This window comes from Centruroides vittatus, unplaced genomic scaffold (genome assembly GCF_030686945.1).
Source record: "Centruroides vittatus isolate TY-2023 unplaced genomic scaffold, ASM3068694v2 contig_970, whole genome shotgun sequence".
Lineage (NCBI taxonomy): Eukaryota > Metazoa > Arthropoda > Arachnida > Scorpiones > Buthidae > Centruroides > Centruroides vittatus.
The window spans coordinates 1,348,507-1,373,016 of NW_027122643.1; the positions used below are offsets into that span (position 1 = coordinate 1,348,507).

At 25.0% G+C, this 24,510-nt stretch overlaps 1 protein-coding gene across 3 annotated transcripts in view; it reads left to right on the forward strand.

The window, feature by feature from the left end:
- The window catches only part of LOC136985422 (cell adhesion molecule Dscam1-like), a 108,251-nt gene that overhangs the window by 43,695 nt on the left and 40,046 nt on the right, over positions 1–24,510 (forward strand). For all 3 annotated transcript variants that reach the window (XR_010882342.1, XM_067282700.1, XM_067282701.1), the window contains exons 3-8: positions 3,640–3,801; positions 4,969–5,115; positions 6,678–6,971; positions 11,302–11,571; positions 12,927–13,334; positions 21,722–21,883. Coding sequence is in view for 2 of the 3 variants with exons in the window: in XM_067282700.1 (XP_067138801.1) it covers positions 3,640–3,801; positions 4,969–5,115; positions 6,678–6,971; positions 11,302–11,571; positions 12,927–13,334; positions 21,722–21,883 (1,443 nt within the window). In the remaining variant the exon portion in view is untranslated. The remainder of the gene's footprint in view (positions 1–3,639; positions 3,802–4,968; positions 5,116–6,677; positions 6,972–11,301; positions 11,572–12,926; positions 13,335–21,721; positions 21,884–24,510) is intronic.

The following is a 24,510-nucleotide window of genomic DNA, read 5'->3' on the forward strand; positions in this document are numbered from 1 at the left end:
TAGCATTTACTTTACTAAATGCATTTTTAATCCTTAAATTTTTATAATTCTAATTCTTTTTTCTCTATCTTCACTCGCAGGTAAAACCGATATTCATTTAACATAAATCAATAATTAGTTCTGCACTTTGAGATTATCATTCTTCTAGTTTCATTAAAATTACATTAACTTATGCAGTTAATGCAATTTCAGCATGATAAAAGAGTAAAGAAACTTTCTCTTTGTGTGTAAGTAACACTTTTGTTGGTGCTCGAACCCCGGGTGACAGCTTTGTTTGTGATCAAACCCCAGGTGACAATTGGAACTAGTGCATATCTTTTTGCTTGGAGCTAACTGAAGAGAATTATTCAGTATTACAGTAAAAGTGCTCTAATTGAGTTAAATATATAAATATTTTTTCCTACATAAAACAGCATATATAATTTTATACAAAACTATCTGTTGAAGATAAGCATCGGGCAAAAAACACAAGAGAAAATGTAAATAAATCTTTGATTTTTATATAATTTCGATTCTCTTTAATTTAGTTCAAACGATTGAAGAGAAGAAAAATATATTAAATTTGCATTAAATTATAGATTTAAATTTAAAATGGAATATTTCATTAATTGAAAGTTTTAATTAATTAAAAAAATATATAAATTACAAAATTGAAAAATATCAAAGTTAAGGAAAGAGCGGAATTGCCAAATTGAATGAGTTGCATGCTTTTGAAAGTTTTCCATAAATTTCTTGTAATTTGAAATTCTCTTCGACAATTCCAGAAATTCCATTGAAAATGGACTATTTGGTAATTTTTAATTTTAAAAAAGCACAGTTAAAAATGATAATTTAAGTTCATTCATTTTACGACATCGTGAAATTAAAAGTAATTAAAATAAATCATGATCAATACTAATTATTTTCAGCGCCATAAGTTAAATTTAAATGCGGATTTATCTTCATTTAATTTAAACCTGTTCTCATTATACCATTATTCATCTCCTTTAAACTGTATAAGAAGAGTCTGGACATGATATATACGTCTACCAACTTAAACACTCAGAAAATCAAGACCAAATATTTGATACGTAATCTTCTTAACAAGAAGAGTTTGAAAAATGTGCTATATTTTATTGGCATACTTTACTCTCTTATCTATGTAAAGCTATCGATATTGCTTATTGGATTTATTCAATAATACATCAGATATCACCTAAAGTAGCAGTCGATAAAATAATGAGTGCAATATCCATGTAACATCCTTTCAAGTATCTATATTGAATAACTTTAAAGAGCAGTTTTCCTTAAGTAAAATTAGAATAAAAGTGAGAGAAATAATAGCATTTATGATCTCTTTAAGTTGAGTTTTTTTAAAATACTACTTTAACAGCGAATTAATAACGTAAGATTATAGATATGTGTATACAATTTGTTGCTTAATTAGCATCGAGTCGAACGTTTCAACAATCGTTTGATTTGTATGTGCAAAAGGTAGCTCATTTCTTTCAGCATTGCTTTTTCGATAACAGGTTTGTTGGAGGGATAATCGATATGCTGCACTCCTTCCAATAAAGTTTCCCTATCGAGTAAAGTATTTGCTTTCTTTCTTCCAGAATAACCTGTAATTTTGCGAATTTAAATGAATAAAAATGTTTTAATGGATTCTAATAGATCGGATTTTTTAATGATATTTTAATAAGTAACAAAATTACAAAAAGAACAATTGGAAAAATCTAACAGGCGTAATTATTTATAATGACCGCTTTCATGTTATACAATTAATCACGTGTGTCTATGTTTTAATTAACTATACTCTTTGTAATATTTACAACAATTATTTTGCTATGTTTATAAATATACACAGTTTTTACTCGGCAAATATTCTACTAAGTATCGTGATATTTATGCAGTATATGTACTGCACATATTCATATAAGTATAATTATTTACTTTATGTCATGTTCATCTTATACAAACTTTTATCAAAATTCATATCAATTATTAACGTTTATGTTAAATTTAAGTGTAAATAATTTTAATATATTTTAATGAATATACTGATAATTTCAATTTATATATATATGCATTTAAGTAACTGTAATTATAGTTTAATTTTCTGGTGCATAGTTGCAGGTTGCAATAATATTGAATAATATTCTAATTTAAATTCATTACAGTAATTTATATAATTTGTAAATTAGTTAAAAATAAAATAATAGTTTACATAAGTTCAATACATTTTCTGTTTATTTATATTTAATTAAATGTTCTAAAGGGGTAATAAACTCTTAAAATTTCATTAGTTTTGAAAGTTACTCGATTTAAAAAGGTTTTTCCCCATTTCATAAATAGCCGAAATGATAGGTTTCTGCAGTAATAATGTTAGATAAATTGAATATTGCAGAATTGCATTAATTTCACGCCGAATTAACAAACTAGATTTCTGATGAGATTGTTTTTCTGTTAACGCAGTTCAAACAAATTATTGATCTTTTTCGGAAAGAAAATAGAGTTAGAACTACGTGTTGCTACAATTTCGTTATACCGATAACATATAACGATGTTTGTGTCAACGGTTGTTTTCAGCAACAGCAACTTTCATCGAAAGTACCATTTACGGGACAATACATCTTCCACGGTTACAGAGAAATACAACCGTCTCATCATTCATTTTCACTTGCTCGATAATTTTTTCTCTTAACTATGAAATGCTTCTCTTCAAGAGTTATGTACTTTTCTCATTAGGCCTACCCCCTTTCTACAGACAAGTAAAAATTTCATTACATCGCCGATCAATCTTCGCCACACTTTCCTTCTTCTTCTTTTTTTTTTTATCTCGAGACAAAAGTCGTCACTGTTGTCTAGTCCCACGAGAATATTCTCTGAAAAGCACTTAAGGTTTAAGAAATTAAAGTCTCGTGTAGGTATAAGGTCTTATAATACATTTCATTTGTCTAATGCCCTGGGTATGCCATCTTTTACGCAGCCGATTGCTAAGATTGCCTGATTAAATGTCTATGATTTAGCAGGTAATAGATAAGGTTGGGGATTTCTCATGTTACACTTTGTAATAAGGAAACTGTCAGTTCTCTTGACTAATGACCTAGATGCGTTGAGTTTGATACTATGAATTATGTGAATTTGTTGGGAATTTTTTTTAACCTTCTTAAATAACTATAATAAATATGCCAACAGTCACACAACTTTCAATTTTATTTCGCACCATTAAATTTTGTTGCCGTATTGATAGTGTTGAACAATAAATTAAATCTTTCATTTGTTTCTTGTGCAAAAAACATTAAAAGTTGTAATTGTTTCTCTTTGTACTTCTGAACCTAAAATCTTCGCTATACTTTTCTAAATTTAAATAAATTTACGTATTCTATCGTAATTTATATTTAAAACAGTATATCAATTATTAAATATTAAATGTTTTCTTGATTAAATTTAAAAATTTATTGTGTTTATAGGGTGCTGCGGGTACATTTTTATTCTTAATCATGAAAATTTAATGTATTGTAACTTTAAATACCTTTTCTATTGCAGTATTATATATTTAATTCTCCATTTGCCTTAATGTATACTTTATTTGACTTGTTAAAATTACTGAACAGATGGATATTTCTTGTTTATATTGATTGCAAATGTTTGTTCTAGTGATCTCGCACCATTATTCGGTAGAAACCCACGACGAGTTTGTGCTGAAAGGTAACACAGCTGTTCTTAGATGTCACGTTCCTGGATTTGTCAGAGAATATGTGAAAGTGACTGCTTGGTTTAGAAAACCAAACGAAGAAATAACTGCTTCTTTACTCGATGGTATGGAAAAATTACTTCTTGATACTAAAGAAAATCTTTACATCCGTAATTAGCTTTTAATATATAAATACCAACTCTTATAAATTTTCACACGGTAAATATTATCATATTAATTATTTAAATTTCATCTTCAAAAATATATTTAAATACATTAATTTTTTTTGTAATAGTATTAAGCAAATATATTTCTTTTAAAAAAAATTCAAATAAAAATAAACATAACTGAAAGAAAATTAACAATGCAAATCAAAAACCTTTTCGAAATTATTTTTATGACATTTTAATATCTAGCTGTCTAAAACTGAATAAAACCTTTGGCAATAGTAATTCATAAAGTTAATTACAAAATCGAAATGACCCATCTTTCTATAAAGTTATAACATCATAAATTTTTTCTTTCATTAGTTTTCTGCAGAAAATTCTTGAAATGTCATCGCAAAGTAAAAATTAATTTTGATTAAAAAAAATTGTGCAACTTTTCATGTCTTTTTTTTTACAAATTTAATTTCTAGTAGCTATAAAAAGAATTTTACATGATGTACCAATTTTATTTATTTTTGAATATACTTTTTTGTAGATATACAAAAATCAAAATTCGATTTCTTTTCTTAATAATTTGAAAAAAAAAATGTAAAAATAAATTATTTTCAAAAATTTCTTATTAATTATAACATTTAAATGTTCTATTTTTAAATATTTATTTTATATTATAAAAATTTAGATTTTAAATTTAAAATTTTATGTTTTTAAAATGTCTTTAAAACATTTATATATATATATATATATATATATATATATATATATATATATATATATAATTTAAGTATATTAATGTATATAAACATAAATATTATATTTATTTATTTATATAGTTTTATAAGAATATAATTTATTAAACGCAATTTCTTAAATTCCTTTACTTAGCTTGGTATAATATTTATTATTTTAGTTATAAAATGTATTAAAATGAATATAATTATGTATTAGATGAGAACGTAAGCAATAAATCTGCACATTGTGAATTGTTAATGTCTATAATATAAATTTATATATTGTTTGATATCGGAAAATTATTTCGTATCGCCCATAAAGGGTAATTGAGATATACATTTATATTACTGATGAAACATTGTTGATACTGTTTGAAAATTGACACTTTTCTTATAGGTAGATATAGTTTGTTTCCAAGTGGTGAACTGCATGTAAGAAATGTTGTACAGTCAGATGCTGCTAGTAGCTATATGTGTCAAGCTCAACACCGTTTGACGGGGACTGCTGTACTCAGCAATTCTCAAGGAAGAATCGTCGTTACAGGTAATGGGAAGTGGTAGGAGGTATGTTAAAGGAAATCGTTGAGGCAAGTCGCAAAACTATATTCGTTTTGACGTCGACGGATGGGTTCGACGTGTCTCTAACCTCATTCGATAGACACAAGGCGTCTTGCAACTTTTCAATTTTCTTTATAGTCCAACTTGTCGCTACTTTAGGTGATTAATTATCGTTGTATTCAAACTGAGACTATAGTATTGTTTACCGTGTCACTTCACTGAGCTCATGGTAATTAAAGCGATTTCGCAATTTCGTAGTTAAGTGAGTGGGGGAACTGTAATCCCATCTCTTTATTGTAAGCTATCTCGGTGCGTCTTGGGGACACTTTCAACTTTACTTTCTTAAGAAATAATCGATAAAACAGGAGTTTAAAATTCGTATTTTCTTGAAATTAAGCAAAGTCCTCCTGGCTTCAGTTTAATTGTTATCCAGATTGCGATAGGGATGGAATGGGACTCTAACGCTTTTATCTCGGTAATGAGGAGATTTAATCTAATTGATATTGTTTTCTTAATGATTATACTAGTTTAAAAAATATTCTTAAATTGTTATATTACATCTACAATAAAGCTAGAATGAAAATTATCGTTTGTCTTTACGTAACGTTATTAACTACAGATAAACAAAAATATGAATATTTTAATAATATTTTAAAAATCAATATAATTAAATTATAGCATATTGTTAGAAGATTTTCATACTTTTATAAAATAAACGTTTGATTTATGCAAATTAAACGAAAATTTAAATATTTAAATATTCATTATACCAGTTAAGTAAGTATTGAAGCGGAGTGCGAATAATAAACATTAAATTAAAGAAGGGAATTTACAGAAATTTCAGAGAAAATTAACAAAAATAACATGATTTAATACTTTATCAACATTCATTACTCGTGTTTATGATTTATTTTATTCAAAATACAAAAATAGTATTTTAACCCGTAATTGTCGATAAGGTCGAGAATATCCAATACTGCTCCAATGAAGCAGACAAAATTACAACGAATTGTAATTACTTTTATAGCTATTTTCTGGAAGATCGATTATTATATTGCAAAGCAATTTTTCTGTAACGATAGGGAAAACAGTTTCCAGTTTTTGATCGATAAAATTTAACGAGGTCTGGTCCTTTTAGTATTGTATGTATGCTTATTTGGAATCGGCAAGAACACATTGATCGTGTAATAATTTAGTTTAAAGTTATTTTTTACCAATTAAAGAATGATCTTCCAATAAAATACAAAACGTGTTACAAAATTCCTAAGACAGTAACAACGAAACAATTAAAGTGAATTTGTAGTTTCTATTAATTTATTATATTGTCTACGTTAACAAATATAATTATCTTAGAATAATATATGTGATTAGTCATATACTTAATTTGATTTTAAATTATATGTTATTACGTATTCTCAAGAATGTCAATAATAATAACGTTGAAATCATCATCTTCGCTTTGACGATCAATGCTTTAATCCGTTTAAAGTTAAAAATTCGGTTAATTTAAATTAGAAGTTTGGAACTAAATTATCTTTCTTTTCTTAGAACCTTACGGCCAAGTCCCACCGAGGATAACTCATTCAATACCCAGAATTGTTATCCGAAGAAGAGAAACTGTTCAATTACCTTGTGCAGCTCAGGGATATCCTCTACCTTCTTATTTATGGTACAAGAAAGAAGGTGAAAGATATCAACTTGTAAAACTTGATTCCAGATTTCATCAGATAGGAGGTACACTTGTCATTCAACAGACTGATATGAAAGATAGCGGAAAATATCTTTGTTACGTCAACAACACAGCTAATGAAGACAAAGCCGAGACTGATGTCATTGTTACTGGTAAACTCGGGTTTTTCTTTTAATTTTTGAACCAGATTTATCTTATTAAGTGTGTTCTCCCTTGCGTATAACTTCGTTTTGTCTTTAGCGAAACAAAAAAGACTGAAAAATCAACTTAAGGTACTAACATTTGCGAATATTTTTAATTAATTTATATTTGTCGCTTGAAGTGACATATTAAGGATTATAAATTGCTAAAACATGACAAAATTTTAGTAATCTTTTCAGTAAATGCGATCTTCTCTTTCGCTAATTTTGTTTCTAGCTCGTAATTTGGAAAGCAATGATTTAAAATAAATGAGAAATTAATTATCACACGCTGCAATTCTTATCTAGCTATATATTTTATATATTGTCTACTTTTAGAAAACTTTATATACTTCTCTATTATTTAATATATAAGTGTATTTTTAAGCGCAATGAGAATAATTTACTCGGATAATTAACAAAATAATTTTTTTACAAATTAATAATCATAAAGATTTATCATTTAAGTAATAATTTTATATAAAATTTAAAGCACTAAAGCATAAAATAGTTTAAGTATATGAATCTAAAATATATTTTAAAAAATTTAAATTAATTTTAAATTTATTATATTATACAATTATAAAAAGCGTTAATTAAATTCTTTCCAAAATTTAAATTAAAACATTCACCAATTATCTTCGTTAATTTACTCGTATTGTTTTATAATTAATGTTAAATTTTGATTATTTATTATGAGAATTTTTTCTTATTAATTTTTAATTAAGATTTACAAAATAAATTAATTTTAGTAAATAAAATTAATCGAAAATAAGTTGCAATGAATTTATAAATAGATTTATTCTAAACCCTTAAGCAACGTCATTTTATTTATCGATGTGATTGAAAATATAAATATATTTTTTAAATTAAATTTTAAGTTTATATTAATTGAGTAGTTAAATTTTCAATTGGTTATTACACTAATTTTCATTCGTACTCGTAAAATGTTACCTATATTCCTGATTATATTGATTTTATTTATCATGTGATGTGACAAAATGAAGAGATGTTTAACATCCTTCATTCATATGTTAATGAACGTGCAGACAATCGAAATGATTGCTCTGTCCATTAATTCTCCTTTTCAACAGCGATATGTTTGAAACAATAATGTTTTGTTATCTAGAATGGTAGCTTTCATACATTCAAATCCATTTAAACACCGATAAAATTCTTATCAGATAGTGAAATATTTTAAGAAATTGCTTTTTTCATACATTTCTGATGCTTCCAGTGCTCCTTATCTTTTCAACAATTCATAACTTGGACCACGTATATCTCTTTCAATTGAAATTTTCATGCTCTTACAGTATATAGAATAAAAATTTTAAAGCGTGTTGAAGTCACGTCGTGAAGATTAACATCTTATCTGAACGTTCATAATTTTAGTGAAAGCTTGTAACCGTAATTGTATTTTTATATTTTCTTTTTCTAATATTTTTGCACTAAAACGGCGAACAACTGGCCTTTTTTCAGCTGTTAAATATGTAAATTGCCTAGGAAAATATTGATATTGTGATAATATTGGGCCATAATGTTAAATTGGGAGAAAAGAAATTAGTTTACATGTTTTGAAAATGACTATTACTAAATTTAAATATGATATAGAATGTAATTATTTTAATGCAGAAAATACACCCGAAAGTTTATAATAATAACTTAAACATGTGCAAGAAATTTATTACTTTAATTAGGTGTAAATGTGGCTATTTTATTACTTTACTACTTGTGTTTGTAAAGATATTTATCCTCAAATAGCTTCCTACAATCGTAATGACTATCCTGTTTCGATATAAAACTTTTATGGTCAGTTTTGTGAATGTATAGAAATAATGTTATTTTCAGATTAGGCCATCTTTCAAGTCCTCAATAATGTAATTCTGGAGTGAATGTAATGTAGGAAAAAAAGAAATAATTTTATTTTAAATTTTTCTGATTTTTTTCCCTACTCAAATTCAATAGGATTTTTTTTGGATTTATTTATTTTTTCTTCCAATTAAATACTTTTGGGTTAATTTTGTAAATGCTACTTTTAATTTAAATTTACTTAATTAAACAATTTTCAGGAAAGCTTTTTTTTAAAAAACATTGAATGCCATAGAATCTTGCAAAACAATAAAGAAAATAAAATTCTCTAAGGCATTTAGTGAATAAATGTATTATATCCATTAACTTACAGTTTATACTAGAATTTATAAATCAGAACTTCGACGTAGAAAAAATTTAAATTATTCTTATAAGAATTGAAGTAATTATTATATTTTTATTTAATGATTTTTGAAATTTTAACATTTAAATATATTTTTATACGATTAAATTTAAAAGGTAAATTAAAGCTGAATTTAAAAACTCGATTAAGATATGAAGCTGTTATCGAGAAATTAGATCCTTATTTATTTTTTTGCAATCGTATGACAATTTTTTCTTTTCTTGTATTATCAAGTTTTGAATTTTTCTAAACTCCGTATAAGCTTCTATTCAAAACTCTTAGCTGCAATAAAACGTGTGAAATCCTTCAATTTTCTTCTTCAGCTGTTTCCTTTTTTACTACTGAATGGTTCCAGTTCATAGAAATTTCAATTCTCGATTCAATATTGCAAAATTTTACAAATCTTCTATAATCTCAAGAAAAGATTTAAAAGATATTAGTATGCCAATGTTAAAGAATATAAACAAAATCCGTATTGATATAACCTAAATATAATATGTTTTATTTTTATTTTAATTAATAATATTTTAACCTCAACAACATATTAAAAGCTTATTTCTCATCCACATATAACGTTGAGTTTCTCACAGATAATCCTTCTAGTAATCTTTTAGTTCATCAGACAGACTTTATTATCTTCACTGTGTAACTGTCGATATTCATTTATTTTTATTGTGATATATTTTCATTTAATAAATAACATTTATTATTATTTCTTCAAAATTTATTAACTTTTTACATTATTAATTATGTATTTAATATAAGTTTTTCGGATATTTTAATTAAAAAAAATATGTGTAATTTCATCAATTAAAAAAAAATACTGTAATTATTCCTTTAATAAATCAATTTTCATCAATTATCGAACAAAACTTAAAGCATTGCTGAAGAATTAAGGTAATTAAACCGAATAGTTTAAAAAATAATTTAAATAGTTTTAACGTGTCTTTCGTATAAAGTGGCTTACTGTGGGAATCGTTAGACAACTGAACAAGCAAAAATAACTTGTTAATTAGCACTTAACAAAAGTATGTTTACTGTTTACTAATGTTTAAGAAAAAGAATGGACATGATATTTTTTATATTGTTTCTACAATCTGAAATATGTTATATTGCCAGATGTCTACAAAATGCACTTTTAAATTATGACAGACGACATGTAAACAAAAATTTTACTTTCTTTTTTACTCCCATTTTTCGTTTATATTTTTGAAAATACACGTTCATTACTTATCCTGTTGAAAAAAAAATCTAACGAGCACTTGTAAACAATTCGGAAGAAATTATTGATAATATTGTTTACTCTGCTAAGAAGAATTCTTTTATATAAACCGTTTCATTTTTAAAATTTATAAATTTTTAAATTAGAAAAATATATATATTCATTTACTTTTAAAAATATTTAAATTAAAGGACAACGTGGAGGATATAGGAAATGCATTTAAAATCGGTTTAACGATACGAGAAGCATGCCTAAAGACATTCTTCATGGAGACATTCTGACTAAACAGCTATCAAACAAATCGACCACATTTCGATTGTTATTCACTGGAAAGACTTAAGAGATTCCAAAACCAGTGTTGTACAATATAGATCCATTGTCTTGCAGAGAATCGGTGACAGGACGTCCCCTATCGAGTCTCATAGGGACATGTGCAATCAGCTAGATCGATTATGTCCCATGCTGCTAACCTTAAATTACTGTTGTCTCTAAATTGATTTACCCTGTAGTTCCCCAGGAGTTTCCCGCCTTCTCCATCAACCTTTAATTCTGATCGTTACAGGTTGAAATAAATGGTCTAGTACTTACCATCCCATCGCTTTCGGATGGTATCCATGGTTTCAGCACATACGATCGTAAGTTTAAGCTTTCTGTAGGAATAATGAATACAGAAATATGATTTAACTTACGGTTTAATGATTGTGCGTTTTTTCCATTCATTGACCTACAACTGTAGTAAATTTAAACATTTTATTGCATTACCCATGAAAATTACATCTGTATGCTATTACATAAGCTTTATATTATAGCATTATAGTTTAAAAATTAAAAATAATAGCTTAATTACTAGTTAAATTTTATCTTTTCAGCTCCATTAATTGTAAATATTAGTCCAGCAGTCAAAATGGCCGATGTGGGTGATTTCGTAACTTTTAACTGCACGGTAACTGGTTACCCTGTAAATACAATTAGATGGTTGAAAAACAGTAGGAATGTCGTTGACGGTATTAGGGTGACAGTTCTAAGACAGTACCAGCTGCTAATTAGTGATATACAAAGGGAAGATCGAGGGATGTACCAATGTTTTGTCTTCAATGATGTAGAGTCTGCACAAGGCACTGCGGAACTCTTAATTACTGGTGAGTCCCTGGTTTTTCTAGACTTAACTGTGGCTAAGAAAGCTATCATCAATTAATTAAGAGTATAAACTAACTTCTGTAATGCTTCTGTCATTTAAGTTTGTTGCCATTAATTATGTCGTTTATTAGGAAAAATAGGTATCAAATAATATATTTCAAAATATAAAATTATTTTTAAACGTACATAAATATCATTTTGAATGTTTGAAGCAAAAATTTAAAAAAAAATAATATTAAAAAATAATAATTGAAAATTGATTTCACGCAGAAAATAATTTAGTTAACGATCCTCTTTATAAAAATAAGAGAGACTTTTAAAAAATATTTAATGATATACAGCGCATCAATGACTAGGAAAACCGTAATAAATTATTTTCTTAACTTCATACATAAACACGGTATTAAAGGTAAAATATAAGCTTTCATTTCTAATTAGCTGAGAGTCATCTTAACATTGTATCAGTTGAATTAGCTCAAAAAGTTTTTCGATGGAAACATCTTAGTAATCTTTATTTTCTTCCTTGGAGAGTAAGCTTAATCGAGTTCAGTTACAAATGATATATGATTTCTAACTAAAATTCGATTACAGCTATTCTGTGCTTCAGACTATTACCTCAGACTGACACTTGTCTGAACTATTTTTATATTAGCAGTTCACAAAAGTCAGATATTTTAGTATTAATTGTCTAAGCCTATAGTGTAAATTGGTTCCGTTCCGAAAACTAATTTTTTATTCTATAGCAATGAATATTATAGATTACTTTAATATTCTGGAATGTAAACAAAAGCTTTATGAAATCATTAGTCATGTTAGATTTGTTATAATTAATAATTATTATTTTGTAATTTACATAGAAGTGGAGATATATTAATATTTTTATAGTAAGTTTATTTGTTTCAAATTTTTGAAATACATCTCTTAGAAATTTAAGATAAAAAGCATTTTAGATATTTTATAAACTAATATTTGTAAAAAGTTTCTAATAATAAATAAATAAAGTAATGTTTATAACAGTTTTAATATAGAAAACAAGTTTATGATTATTTTTCCATATAAATAACGGAAGAAAAAGGTTAATTATATATTTTAAAGAAATACTCTACACTTAGAAAATTACATTTATTAGTGATTTATTCTTATATTCCGCATGAAATCTTTAATACAAGAAAAAATAATAATTTTATACAAAAATTTCTCTTAACACAGTAAAAATAAGTCATGATTTTTATGATTTATTTATTAAAATTTTTTATTTTGTACCTTCTTTATTCTAAAAAGAAGAAAAAACACTTTAAATATGATAAACTAACTGTATTATTCTAGCTCTATCTATAACCGAAATATTCAATTTTAGATAATCCTCCAAACCTCTTGTATCGTTTTAACGACATACTGTCAAAGCCAGGATCACAGGTATCTTTAAAATGCATCGCCGCAGGCAACCCCCTGCCACAGATAACATGGACTTTAGATTCAATGGCTGTACCAGAAGAAGGTGGATTCAGAACTGGAGATTATGTCACTTCGGATAATACAGTTGTCAGTTATGTCAACGTAAGTGATGTAAGTACCGAACATGGAGGGCAATACACATGCACTGCAAGAAATGGAGCTGGTATAGCAACTCATAGCGGAATGCTTAAAGTTCCTGGACCACCTTTCATTAGAAAAATGAAAAATAGAATGGTAGTTGCCGGAGAAACTATGATCCTTCGCTGTCCAGTTGGTGGCTATCCCATAGACAAAATCACCTGGGAAAGAGGTAATTTATAATTTATACTTTTTTATCAATAATATAATATAGTACATTCTAAATTTATAGTAGTAACTATTTTCGGCCAACAAACATTTTTCCTTACTGTAATGATTCTCTTTCAAGTTAATGCTAGGAAAATTCTGAATTATAATATTTATCTCCAGCAGTTTTGGAGAATAATATTTGAAATACCTTCAAGGAATACGAATTGAAAAAGTGAACACAAAGAAATTTCATGGATCGTCACGGCTTTCTAGATAAAAATAAGAAAGTTATATAAAGTAAAACGAATATATCATCGTGTACATTAACTGAAAATTGTCATACTAAATATTAAAATGCTTTATAGATATTCAGATAAAAAATTCATATGATATATTTATTCTGAATAACTTTTATTCTCCTAGAAAGTACACAAGTCTCAAGTATTTATCATTATATTAAATTGTAAGGGCTGGATCTATAATAAAATAAGCTTATAGAAAATAGTGTTTTTATTAGTTTTAATACTTATAAACAGAAATTTAGATTACATGCACTGTGATGATCACTTAAATAACATTTTAAAGTTATTTTAAGAGTCTGTCTTATATATTTTATTAATATAATTAATACTTTTGGTTATATATTTCTCTACAAGCATAGAAAATTTTAAAAAGTTGTGAAGATTTGTTTATTTATATTAGTGGAAAGTAATCGCAGAGGAAAATAAATATGAAAACTAAAATAACGAAGTTAATATCTTTTAGTTTACATTTAATTTATCCGTTACTTTCAAACTAGTGTATTTGCCTTAATTAAACTTTTTTACATCAAAATTTATATCTTAGTCTCATAGTAGAGAGGTTTATAATTAAAACGGAACGTGTGAAACAAAAGTAGAGTAATTATATTTAAAGTTAGTGACACAAAATGATGATAAGGTCAACATTCTTAAATTTGAGTTGTTGTGTTAATAATTTTAAAATTATTACGCAGCGTTTTGTCTTTTGTTTAACGAATATCTATTTGAAAATTTTTATTTTATCTGTAATTAATACTTTCTGAAACCCTTATTGTTATCATTACATTAATAGGCATAAGCCTCTCATTCTGTGACTCTATTCACTTTATAACATTGATTAGCTGGAGTAAGCAATAAAGGAAATGACTTGCAATAATCGTATTGCTAACATATTCGAAAATAAATCTACTTCTTAGCATAATCCTATAACAAAACAAGGATTTAATTAAGTTAGAATCTATTGAATACATAAAACTTATAAACTTAGTAAAGGATGGGCTAACTAAAATTCGATCTCAATGTTCTTGATGCTGTTTACATAAATGAGTTTGTGATTGCATTAATTATATATAAATTAGGATTTTCTAATCCATTATAAGCAGGAAAGGATATGAGCCCCTGTTCAATTTTAGATAAAAGTAGAGTTATTATCTGAAGAGAAATAATTGTAAATTAATTATTTTTGAAACATCTCAATTAAAAAAAAATAAGTAAATGTTATAAATGTCTAATGAGTAATTTATATTGTTTATTATTTATATACACTTCTTTAAATTGATCATTTATTTTTCGTATATATTGTTACATTATAACGTAATTAAATTTAATAAAAAATTTTAAAAATTGCGTTACATTCAAAGCATTTTTCTCAACTATTGAATTTCCTGAACAAAATTGATTCCAATCTCTGCTGAATAGACAATAAACTTAATATATATATATCTAAAACATTCTTTTATTTTTCTTAAAAACACATTCAAAATTCTTTTTTTTTTAATAATAATACTACCAGATCGGATCCTAGTAATAATACAAATATGAAAGTCTTTATACTCTTAATGTGATTTGCACAGTTGATTCTAGTTATTATCACCGTTAGTTTAATAACTAATGGATATATTGATCTTCCAAACAAATTCCCATGACTAAATTAGAAACAATAATGAATGAAAAAGATATTATATAGTGTTTTTACTTTTTATTTTTGCCATGTATTATTGATAAGAGATGATAAAGCATATTTTTGTCAAGTAAAAATGTCATAGAAGAGTCCATTAATCTATAAATTTAATACCAGCGATAAAGAATTATTATTAAAATTATGTCGATGGGTCGTCTAGTTGTAGAGTAATAATTTTGAAACTTGATGATTAGTTTCAATTTATTATCTTTGTTATTTTATGTGAATCAATGACTAGAAATATAATCAGAAAACGGAAATGTTCATCACCAAAACGAATAGCTTCTGAGTAAGAGTAAAATTTACAGAATAATAAAGCATTATTTCATGAAAATATACAACCGAGAGTATTTCTCATCTAGTAATAAAACTTTTAAGACATTGCTGTCTCGTATCTAAAAAAAAAAATGGAAAAAATTTATAGCTATTTATGTAGATTAATAAAAAGTTAACGAGATGCTGATTTTAAACGATAGACATCAAATCTCAATCAAAGTTGTAATGTTTTGCTTGTTATCCAAGGTTTAGGGAGATTTTCTAGTGTTTTATCTTAAATTGCAATTTTACAACTGATTATGGTTAATAAAATCTTAACAATCTCTCCGTCTTTCTTAGAAGTTTCGAGAAGGAATCTGCTTCTGATCCATTTTTCCAAAATTTATTTTACAGTAATGTAATATCCAGTACATTAAATTTAATCGCAGTTTTAACTAATGAATGCAGAATACAATTAAGAAACTTTACTGTCAAAAGTTATAAAATAAATTCTCTTTAAACTTGAGAATTATGAACTTGTACGCTAAAACAGAATTATTTTTATTATTATAGTTTTTACATAATTAAAATACTGTTATAAAAGTAATTTTTTTTTACTGAGTAATTTATATTTTTATATTATAAGTTTATGTCGTATCTAGATTGATCAATGTTTGAATATTTTTAGATATGAATGAGTTAAACTATGTAATATTTTCGATTTTAGTTCTTTAGTTTTGTAATAGTTTTACTTACAAACTGGAAAAAAAATCATATCTTTTCATCACCACTTCCATTAAAGTAGGATTACATTTGTACTCTTCCGAAATCTCTTTCAAGAAAATATTATAATTCGTTTCGAAGTATTTTTACGGGTAGGTTTATGTAGGATTATCATAAGAATGTCATTCGTAGTTTTTTCCCCTTTTTATAATGAATCTAGTAGTAAATCCTCTTCTTTAATCAAACTTATAATAATAAAAGGTAAATTCGTGTTTTTGAAGATCAATTTTGTATTAAAAAATGATAAATAATGGTAAAGAATTATTACATTTTTACATATCGTTGTAAATATGCATGCATTTATTTACTATGGTATAATAAATCAAAGTCCATGTTTATATGCATTCTTTCATTGAAAGGAGTATATTTAGTTTATTAAACTAGAAACAATGTTAAGAAGATAATAAATAAAAAACTTAATAAATAAAACTTAATAATAATATTCAGAATATATTAAATATTAAATAGATAATGTGAGATTCTGACGGAAAGAGAACTCCCATATCAGGAATAAGTAAAAATAAATATTTAACAGAGAAAAAGAAAAGAAATAAATAAAAAATTGTAAACAGCTACGTTATCACCAGCTCTTTAAAAACTTCTCATTCGTTTTTCAGGTCTGCACTCTCCAAACTTCATTTTTATTTTTTATTTAATCCCACAGTAACATAGCGTAATTATTTATCATCATCATCTTCCTCTTGTTACAACACTAATGAAGGACTGTTCATAAATTAGGTAGCGCAGATCTGAGTGGGTGGATTTGTAGGCGACTTAATCGTTACGATTTGTACAGGAGTGGAACGGTAGTTGAAAAGTATAAAAATAGCGTTACGTAATTTATGGACGATCTTTGAGTTAAGTTAATCAAAGCCTTCAATTCTCTCTTATCTTCCCAGAATTTTCCTTCGTATAGTATCTTCGAGTGTTTTTATTGTTTTTATTCTTAGTAAAAATATAATATAACAATGTAAATAATTACTTGTAAGTATTATATTTGTTTATGCTTACTTGCACCACATTTTTACTGTAGAAATGAATTAAGAATCATAAAAAAGGAGTTCTAATAAATGTATTATAGTTAGTATAAATTTATTTGTCTTATTTCAAGCGTTAAATTGTAAATTTTGTGTAAAAATGTACAAAAATTGAAAGCAATAATACCGAAAATTCAATACTTTTTCCCAATGCAAGTATTGGTTGCAGGAATGTAAAATTGAATGTTATCTTGCTTTTGATGGAAAGGCATCTAAATGTGTCAAAAGTAAAATGTTTCCATTTTCTGCACAATCATTCAAAAAATACTTCTTTTTTCAATCACCAGAGAAGCTTTTTTTTTAAAAAAAAATACAAACATTTTTTTTGTTAAAAATATTTAAAGTAAGATATTTAAGATAATATATTATAAAATCCATTTATTATCTGCAAGCATGTCGAAACTAAGAATATTAAAATTTAATATTATTATATAAATATTAAATTGTGTACAAATAGCTTTAAAAACTTAAGAGAGTGAAATCTTTTTGTACAATTTCTACATCCGTTTTGATATAAAAAAATAGTGTTTGGAAGATACTAAAATATAAAAACTGTAAAAATTCTACAGTAAAAGAATTTTATAAAGTAGAATAAAGAGATCAGCGTAAAGATTTACAAATAAATCTTCATGTTGATCTCTTTTATTTTACTTTTTATTGGTCAAGATTCAAAACAAGCAGATTTGTTTTTTATTTATTTATTTACTTTTTTTGGTCTTCGTTTCTATCAAAGAAAAAATAAAATAAAATAAATTGCAGATTTACAATAAATTGCAACTCGGATACTTCAGCAAATAACTATTTCTATCGTTATAAATAATATTTCAATGTTGATTTCTTTTTTTTTCTTTTCTAATAGCATCGTTTATAAGAAAACTTTAAGAATTTTTCCGCTTACTGTTGAATGTATTATTCAACAAATATAATGTAAATAAGAAAAGAATTGAGTAAAATTACAAACAATTAAATTTTTTGGCAGAAAGGAAATGATATTCCGTGACTTTCATAATTTGATATAGATAGAGTCTAAAGTTCTTAATGACACAAAAGCGCAACTTCTCTCTCATTTTTCACTAAAATGTAAAAGTTATGCTTCTTCTCTCGAGTTTTAAATCCTTTCAAATTAAGCTATTTGTATTTTAAGAGAAATTACTTTAAATATTTTGTATAATGAATGTCATTACTGAGAAATCTACTATATATAATGATAATTTTCACGAACTTCGTATAGTTAAATTATCATTTCTTTGTATCCAAAGAACATCTTAGTAATTTCGTTACGTCAAGTTGTCTCAATGTTTAAATTATTTTATTCTGTTATAAATCCAATTATTATTCTTTCATATTTTAACTATTTTAGCTACACAAGAACCAAAATTAAGGTTAATAAGTTATATAACTTTCGTTAAATGCCTAAAGCATTTTTCGTTTTCGTATAAATTTAAAACTTTGCTAATCATAAAGTGGAAAATTTTCTTATTAATAATTCAAATTTCTGATTTCTTTCGACTAGCTAATTTCACAATACTATTAGAGAAGAGAATAGTAGCTAATTTTAGTTAGCAATTAGAATTTAAGTTATGTTGAACAACGTCTCAACACCCAGGGAAAAAGTATTATAATATGCTCTTATGCTGTTTTATCCTAATTTGAATTTTCCACCTAATTAACAGACTTTTTATGAAATTGAATTTTCTTAAAATAAATACTTTTTCTATGAGCTTATATGCGAATACTGTTCATTAAGAAAGTAACTCATTTAAAAGATATGAGTTATCTTATACAAAACATAAACGACATTGAAACATTGATTATAGTCGTGAGAAATACCATTTTCTTCCATTCACTACGACTTTTAGAAAAGATTTAAGGATATCCTTCGCACAACCATCGACATTCTTATGCTTTCTTTTTATAAAGGGATTCTCATTTACATAAGCTGATAAGCAATTTCTCATTTGCATAATCCACTCTATCTATTTTCATATTATGGAAAATCGTTTGAAAGTTTAAGAGCTTTTAAAAAGTTTATAAAGTTTAAAATTTAAATATTATGTTTTAATTAAGTTAATATAATAAATTAAAACAAAGTTATGAGATGAAAAAAGGGAAAAAATTCGATAATGATCTTTTAAACTATGGTGTCAATGGTGTTTAATATTCATAACCGTTTTATTTGTCGACATTTTATATATATATATATTTTTTAAATTTTTATAATAATTAATAAGTCTTACAATTCTATTTTTTTCTTTATCAAGTAGTTTCTTTCAAATCGTGACATAATTTTATTCTTCAAAACTATTGTGTATGGCCTTAAGGTTTTGTTATATATGGTGTATTAACTTTGCCTACAGCTATGTAATATGACCAGTTTCTTTGAATGTAAACTTTTTCAACTCAATCTAAAATAGAATGACATATTTAACCTCAAGAAACGTATTGTTACTATGACAGAGAAAAATTATTGGCATATAACTGCTACAAATTCTTTTTATTTTTATTGAATGAATCATTTATCCGGTCTAAGTTTTAAAATATAAATAAATTCTCCATTCCTTTACAAAAAAGCATAAATTACACTAAAATATATATAATTTTTATAGTTTTAATCAATAAAATCTGTAAACTAACAAGTTACGTTTTGTATACTTTAAAACATGATAAATTTTTAATTAGTTTTATTTATATGTTGTTTTACATTTTATTTTATCCAATAAACTTAATTTTAAAAGCAAAAGGTAACTCAAGTTGATATAAAATTCGAAACATTTCATCAGAAACATTTAAACATCAAATCTGATGATGCAAATTTATTTTTTGTAATTTTATATTATTCAGTAAAATTTATTTTAAAAATGTCTTATAATATTAATTTATAAAGAAGTGAATTTATTTTATAATAACTGCATTCAACTGAATGTTATTAATTTATAATAACAACGTTCAATTTAGTAATAAGAATGTAATTAATATAAATTACTGTATTAGCATATTTTAAAACATTTATTTTAGTTGGTAAATTATAATTAATAAAGTTTTCAGTCATTTATATAACTCATATTTAATAAATTCCCTATTTATATCAAGGTTAAGTTTACGTCGTATATCATAAACAATTATAATGAGTTGATTATTAACAATATGTGCAATGAGTTGCAAAATATTAAATTAAAACTGTGATCATATAAATTCTTTATTAATTAAATTATTTAATAAACTACAAAAATGCTTTTAACTTTTTAAAGGAATTTTAATTTATTTTTAAGGATTCTTTTTTTTTTTAAAAAGGAATTTTACTTTTTAATTTATATTTTTTCAATCTTTATGGCCGAATTTACTTTTTAATTATGATGAAGTCATTTAATATTCATTATTATTTTAAGCCATTTTTTTCCAATTATAAATTATTAAATTTAGTTTAAAAATCACCTTTCCATTTTTATTTTTCATTAAATATAACAAGAATTTAATTTATAATTAAACTATCTCATTCTGTTATTCTCACGCATTACATTTAATTTTGTTGTAGTTGTTCATTGATATATTTAGTTTTAATACGAATTTTTAAAGAATTGCAAAAGATTAAATAATTTTTTATTGAATTATATTAATTTGAACTTAGTAGGGTGGCAGGTAGAGTTGGTAGAGTTGGTTATCTACCAAATCTTTTGTAAATTATCAAGTAATTTCTGTCAATGTTATCGTTTCTCATTCTATTTTCTCCAGTATTTATACTTAAATGTCAAATAAGGATGCAATTAGCTTAATAAAACAGCTCGAAACTCTATTTGGAATTTTTTTTAAGCTTTATAAATAGAAACGAAAGGAATTGAAAATCATTTTCAATTAAACTACCAATTTATTACCTTCAGGTAAGTTTTTATAAAAGAGGATTTCGTCGCTAACAAGAATTACATTTAATTGATTGATCTCTTTCCTTTCTTTGTCATTTGCTTTATCCCATTGTTTCTCTTGGTTAAAAAAGATATTTTCCTTCATTTGTTAAGTATTCTAGAAAATTATTCAAGTGCATCATCTCTTAAACTTTTCCAACGTGGAGTTTTTTTTCTTTAACTTTTCTAATTAATTTCTAAAATTTTTCAGCATTTAATTAATATAAAAAATATTAAAATACTCTCATTTGTTTAATTAAAATAACATAGATAGTAAAATTGATATTTACATCATTTATTATAATTATTTTTTGTATCTCTTTGTAGTAATTTTTCTTCATTATTATCTTAGGTATACTTTTTTTTATTTGTGATAAATCTTTTGTTTAATGTAAGACAATGGTATGATAATGAAACAATGTATGTCATGACTGAAGTTACAATAACTATATCCACAGATGGTGTAAGATTACCAGATAACCACAGACAAACCGTTTATCCCAATGGGACTTTCTTGGTCAGAGCCACTGAGAGATCCGCAGACGACGGGAGATACACGTGTGTTGCAATAAATAAGGAAGGAGAAAGTGCTCAAGGGAGCATCAATGTCACTATTAGAGGCAAGTGTTCTGTCCATTGTAGCAGAAATGTCCTGTTCTTCTAAGAAATAATGTTCTTGAAGAGTCCATTTACCTTTTGCTTACTGTTCCTTAGATGCTCTCTTTTGTTTCTAAAATGTTTCATAAAAAAAATAATGATTAATCTTAAATACTCACCTCTACGTGGGTAACTAAATGTGTTTTGTAGAAATTATTTTAAAATGTAATTATATTTTTTGTTGTAATTTCTTTGTACTTTATTATCATCTCGTATTCGTGCAATTTATTTTATTGTTTACTCTTATACTGTGCGAATTTTAATAACTGCATCTTAAAAAATTAATTTCGATTATTTTACGTAGAGATTATTATTTTAATACATTTCCAGATGTAAACGTAAAGCTATTTTACGTGTTATGTTATTAAGTAAACTATAATTTTTTAGAAAAAGATAAAAGAACATTTTATAGTACTTGTGTTGTGTAGTTTTAATATATTTTATTCATAAACTAAATAAATAAAAGAAAGAAAAAATCTAATTGAAAAAGACTTATTATATGTAGACCAAGTTTTGAAAAAGTAGGGGAATGAAAATTAATATTTATCAATGCAAAAATTAAGCGAAAAAATCTGTTTAACGATCAAATGGTTAGAAAAAGGATCAAAGGATAATCATAATGGGTTGGAGATTTGCAAATATGAATAGATTAACACTGTCAAAGAAGAGAATGATAGAAGCGGCATTGAAACTCTTGCCATAATAAGCGATAAAATAAAGCTGATATTCAAAGAAAGTTAATTTTTTAAAAGAATTCGGCATTCAAATCAGCATTAAAATAAAAAAATTTCAGTTAAAAATATCAAAGAGACATCGTCATTCATTTCAGTTAATCGATATATTTTCAACAAGTATATTCAAGTAATAAAATTTATGGCAAAGCTGAGATATACTGATCTTATTTTCTTTGATATTATGCAAATTTCATGTATAATATTTTAGATTAATTTATATTTTAATAGTTTATAAAGTTAAATTTACTATTATTTATAATTTTTCTAGCATTTATCAAGAATCTTAAAAGTTTACTGCTTTTATTGAATGTATAAAGTCGAAGCCGGCTTAGAGCAGATAATACAGAAAATATCATAGTTCTTTCCACAGGAAACAGCGGAACCGTTTGAAGACAAGCTGATATCTGTAGAAAAACAAACATTTACCTTTAATCTGTCTAAATAAATACAGATTTTTGGACATTTCCTTGATATTTTTCGTTTCCTAAGAAAAACTAGTAAGATACGCTAGCCTTTAATCCGCATGAACAGATTTGCACTTTCATAGTACGAAATTTTTTTCTTATATTTGGAGTAGATACACAGAACATTCTACGTTACTATCACACAAAATACACAAGAGTGGAAATAAAGATAGCAGATACTTTCTATGAGATAACTTAGTATTTTCGGTTTCTTTACAACCGAAAATACTAAGTTTGATGGTTGATGGAATTCGAAACCATCAACACTTGAAGATACGCAATGGTGGATGTAATTTTTAACAAGAGAAAAATGACAGACTATCTGCAAACTTCACTTTAAATACATATTCAAAAGTATGAGCATTATTATATAGATTTGATATCAGTTTAGTTTTATAGTTTATGACAATTTTATATGGATAATAAATTGTTTATTTTATATGTGAATTTTATATTTAATATTATATTTCTATATTAATAATCCAGTTATTTAAAAAGTTTGATCAATTTTATAGAATTTTTTAGTCTTTGTATAAATATTTAATGAATATTATAAAATATTTTATATCGTAATTTTGTTTATTTATTAATAATAATAATACTTGTTTGAATATTAAATAAAAATTTCATTTATTTATATTTTTGCTATTTTTATGTATGAAAATGTATATAACTAAATGGAAACAATATTAAGCTAAAAATGAACTTTATTTATTTAATTATATTATTGTTAACTTAACTTTTCATAAAAATATAAATATTATACAATAATTTTTTATAATAATTTATAATTAAACTACGAAAACTCTTTCAAGTTTTATTAGTTAATAAATTTTTTGAACAATTGTTAATAATAATTGTAAATGCAGGAATTGAAAATAATTAATTATAAGGTAGTTTTTATCTTATGTATAGTAAAAATTTATTATTAATTTTAAATTATTTTAATAAAAATAATAAATAAATTTTTTATAAATATATTTTCGATTTTTTTTATATTTTTTCTTTTATCAAAGGGGGATTGCATGTTTCATAGATTACTTTTGTATAATTTTGTAACAAATTTGTAATAAAAAGAAATATTTTTAAATATTAATATTCGTTTTCATAAAATTTTATGTTTTTATAATTAATTATGTTTTAAATCATGTAATCTAATGACTAGAAAATTCATAAGACCAAAAAACAAGTTATAAAGATGTTAAAATCCATACCCTGAAAAATGTTACTTCATATTGAGTTATTTGATGAAAACTTGCTGAATTAACATTTTATTGGTAAGAAATCGAAGGTTATAGATTAATTAAAAGTTTGCAAAATTTTTTGATTTATTGATTAATCAATTAAGTGACATGATAAATCACTTTTAAAGCAATATAGCGACGTACAATA